Genomic DNA, 3,416 nt, shown 5'->3' on the forward strand with positions numbered 1-3,416 from the left:
TAAAGAGCCAAGTATGCAGTATAAAAAATAGACTTTGTCTTCAGTCTCACCTGGTGTTATCTATCCACCCATCCATCCACTAAGTGGTGGTAATAATGCGCCTCATCTGGTTCGGCCATTCTTCAACAAATCCAACGACCAAGAAGACGACGCAGGCATAGCAGCCCAGCAGGTGGCAGTAATGCACTATAAGTTGGCTTGCAAAACGCCAATAAACATCATAGGAAGAAGAAGAAGAAGAAGAGGGCGGCAAAAGAACGAAGAAGAAGAAGAAGAACAACAAGAAGAAGAACAAGAACAAGAACAAGAAGAAGAACAAGAACAAGAACAAGCAGAAGCAGAAGAAGAACAACAACAACAAGAAGAAGAAGAAGAAGAAGAAGAAGCAGAACAACAAGAACAAGTAGCAGAACAACAACAACAAGAACAACAACAAGAACAAGAACAAGAACAAGCAGAAGCAGAAGCAGAAGCAGACGAAGAAGAAGAAGAAGAACAAGAACAAGAACAAGAAGTCACCGCTGCTGGAGGACTCTCTCACTTGCGTGTTGTTGCTAATGCTAGCTGGCGGAGGGAGTTGATATGAACACAATGAAACCTTTGGAGGTTTTGTAAAGCATCCGTGAATCTTTGATTAGACTCTCGTACTGCATTATCCGCGAGGAAAGGCAAGTATTTTGTGGTCGCGTCGAGTTTAAATGAAACCAGCACTTATCAATGATAGGGGAACGCTCTTTCACCAAAATGCACGGGCGCCGTTAGGGGGGGTAAGTTAGGACGATTCTAAGGGCCCACGAACTTTGGGGGCCCACAGAGACTAGCTTTGGGTGAGGTAGAGGGCCCAACTTCAAATCTTTTCAGAGGGCCTAAAACTGCTAGCGGCACCCCTGCCAAAATGCTCATTTTTAGTACGTTAAAGTGAACAAACATTAAACATAAGTGTGACGACTTGACCTGGTGCATTTAAAGTTAGGCAGATTTTTATGCCAGACAAATATTCGCTGTTCCCACCAAAATAAATGTTACTGTAGAAAACGAGGTTATACCCTGTATGAAACTTCCATTATAGGCAGAAAATGCAGCCATAAAAGGCTTCTAAGAAATCCAAACACAACACCAAGGACTTATAATTGACGAGTTCATTACAAAGGTCTTAGCTGTCAATTTTTGATGATCAATGTTTGTTTATATCAGTAATGTTTTTAAACGATGAGGTGAAACTGGCCTATGTTTTATAGGGTTGCATTGTACTTACATTGACTAACCTGTCATCTGTATTTCAGACTAATAATTTAATGAAGTCCTAAAATTGCGCTAAACTAAACGCATGTTCATTCATTGTTCTGTCGGTGCAAAACACAAAGATGTTTGATTTTCATTTATGTAAAACTGCTAAACCTAACATTTGTGAAGCTAGAAACGGTATCCCCTTTGCATTATTGATTTATAAGTGATCTAGTTATTGTTAAATGTTTATATATGTACACCTTTGTTTACAGTATGAAGCTCAGAGATACAGAGAACATTTTAGTAACTGGGGTGCAATGAAATACTTAATTTTCTGAAACAATGATCTGAATATAGTGATGCACCAAGTAGATAAAAATATTATAGTAAGCAGTGTCATACTTTGTAAGATGTTATATCAAAACATAGTACTTGTACTTAGTCAACTCTGTGTGTGAACACGTTTTTCCTCTTGAGATTGTTATATACCTGTGTGAATATATCCTAAATTCATATTTGAGAAGGTGCTATTTCTTTGCAGTAGGATATGACCCAGCTAGTGTTAATCGTTTTTGTTTTTCTTGCACAGGTATTGGTAGAAAGATTCAACATGGTCACACCAGTGTCTGTGCTGCGCATGCCAAAAGGACCAGACCCCAACAGCCGCGGATTTGACCCCAAATCACCCCGCTTCATTGCGCTTTGTCGCCCCTCCATTCCCACTTCAGCCGTGTCAGATGCAGATGCTGAGCAGCTGCAGAAAGAGCAGCATGCACGGTCTGTGCTAAGAGAGCGTTTCCTCCGATGTGTCCTCTCCATGACCAACAAGAACGTTCGGTTTCACATGCATGAGAGGGTGAAGGTGGAGGCCACATTTGGGGCGTCTGACATTGACGTACTGAACTTTCAGGTGTCAGACTTGCACACTCCTATCGGCGTGCAAAAAGAGGCACTGATCAGGTCTCAGGATGTGATTTCATTCACTTTTGACATATGAAAACTTCAAATTTTTTTCTGTTTAAACAAAATGACATTTGGATACAAGGTGCTTGGGAGCCTTATTTGTTGTTCCGAGTGGGCTGTATTGGCACCCTCTGTGAGATAGTTAATAAAATGGATTATATTATGTGGTTGTGCTTTGCTGCTTTCATTCCTGTCTGGATTGCTCATTAGATTACCTGGCATGTGTGACCGAGCATTCAAAAATCCAGCACTAATCAGCAGTGCCCGTTTTCCAGCACAAGAGGGCGTCCCGTACCTGTGTTTCAAGTGTAACACAAAACCCTCATGTTACATCATGTTCAGGTTTCCCCGGGTTTGAGTGATGTCAGATTTCTGCCACAGGGTTAATCAAAATATTGACAAAGTGTGTAATATTTTCCTGATGACTACTAATCCTTTCAGAAAATGTTTACTTACAGTAACATCTGGGAAGCAGCTGTCCATAGTCAAATGAAGGCTACTAGTCTAATAAGTTCAGGAAGTTGTAGAAGTAATGCAGCCTTTAAAGCCAGGAAGTCAGGCTGTTAAAGTTTCACATGATAGTTAGCCTTGCACCACAGTTGGTCAGTGTGTCTCCAGTGTCTGCTGTACGTCATGAGGCTTTGTCTGTAACTGTCACAGGAGTTTTATCTCTGTGTCAACAGTATCGCCAGTGTACTGTTTCATTAAACAGTAAATGTTAATGAAGCTCTAGCTGTATAATTAGTTTACTGTCCAAGTAATAATATAAATAATAAATCAATGAAGTTAAAAGTTAGAAAGTGTACAATGATTACATCTATAGGTTATTGCATTGTGGTGTTTGCTGTATCTTGTTATACATATAAACATGGATTAACTGTTAATCAGAAAGACGGCCCGGGGGAAGAAACTGTCCCTGTGTCTGGTTGTTTTGGTGTACAGTGACCTGAAGCAGCATCCAATTCAAACAATGTGTGTCCATGGTATGAGAGGTCTTCAGAAATCCTCTCTGCCCTCCTTTTGACCCATGAGGTGTACAGGTCCTCCGTGGAGGGCAGGCTGTTACATATGGCTTCGGTTGCTTAGCCAAATCAGACAGTGATGGAAGAGCAGAAAACAGACTCGATGATACCTCTGTCACTGTCATTTTTGTTGTTTTTAGCATATTCAGCTCCAGGCTGTTGCGACCACACCACAGGGCCAGTTGTTCAACCTCCTGTAGGCTG

The 3,416-nt window shown here is 41.1% G+C and overlaps 1 protein-coding gene across 1 annotated transcript; it reads left to right on the forward strand.

The window, feature by feature from the left end:
- The first annotated feature begins 484 nt into the window (after positions 1-484).
- On the forward strand, positions 485-2,829 carry gemin7 (gem (nuclear organelle) associated protein 7). Its single transcript, XM_020624506.1, has 2 exons — positions 485-668; positions 1,817-2,829. The coding sequence occupies exon 2, from the start codon at positions 1,838-1,840 to the stop codon at positions 2,222-2,224; it is 387 nt and encodes a 128-aa protein (XP_020480162.1). The 5' UTR covers positions 485-668; positions 1,817-1,837; the 3' UTR covers positions 2,225-2,829.
- The last annotated feature ends 587 nt before the right edge of the window (positions 2,830-3,416 follow it).

Source organism: Monopterus albus, unplaced genomic scaffold (assembly GCF_001952655.1).
Source record: "Monopterus albus unplaced genomic scaffold, M_albus_1.0 scaffold328.1, whole genome shotgun sequence".
In the NCBI taxonomy this organism is placed as follows: domain Eukaryota; kingdom Metazoa; phylum Chordata; class Actinopteri; order Synbranchiformes; family Synbranchidae; genus Monopterus; species Monopterus albus.

Bases quoted from the DNA above. Each gene is read 5' to 3' on its own strand.
- gemin7 (XM_020624506.1), top strand. From the start codon at position 1,838: ATGGTCACACCAGTGTCTGTGCTGCGCATGCCAAAAGGACCAGACCCC.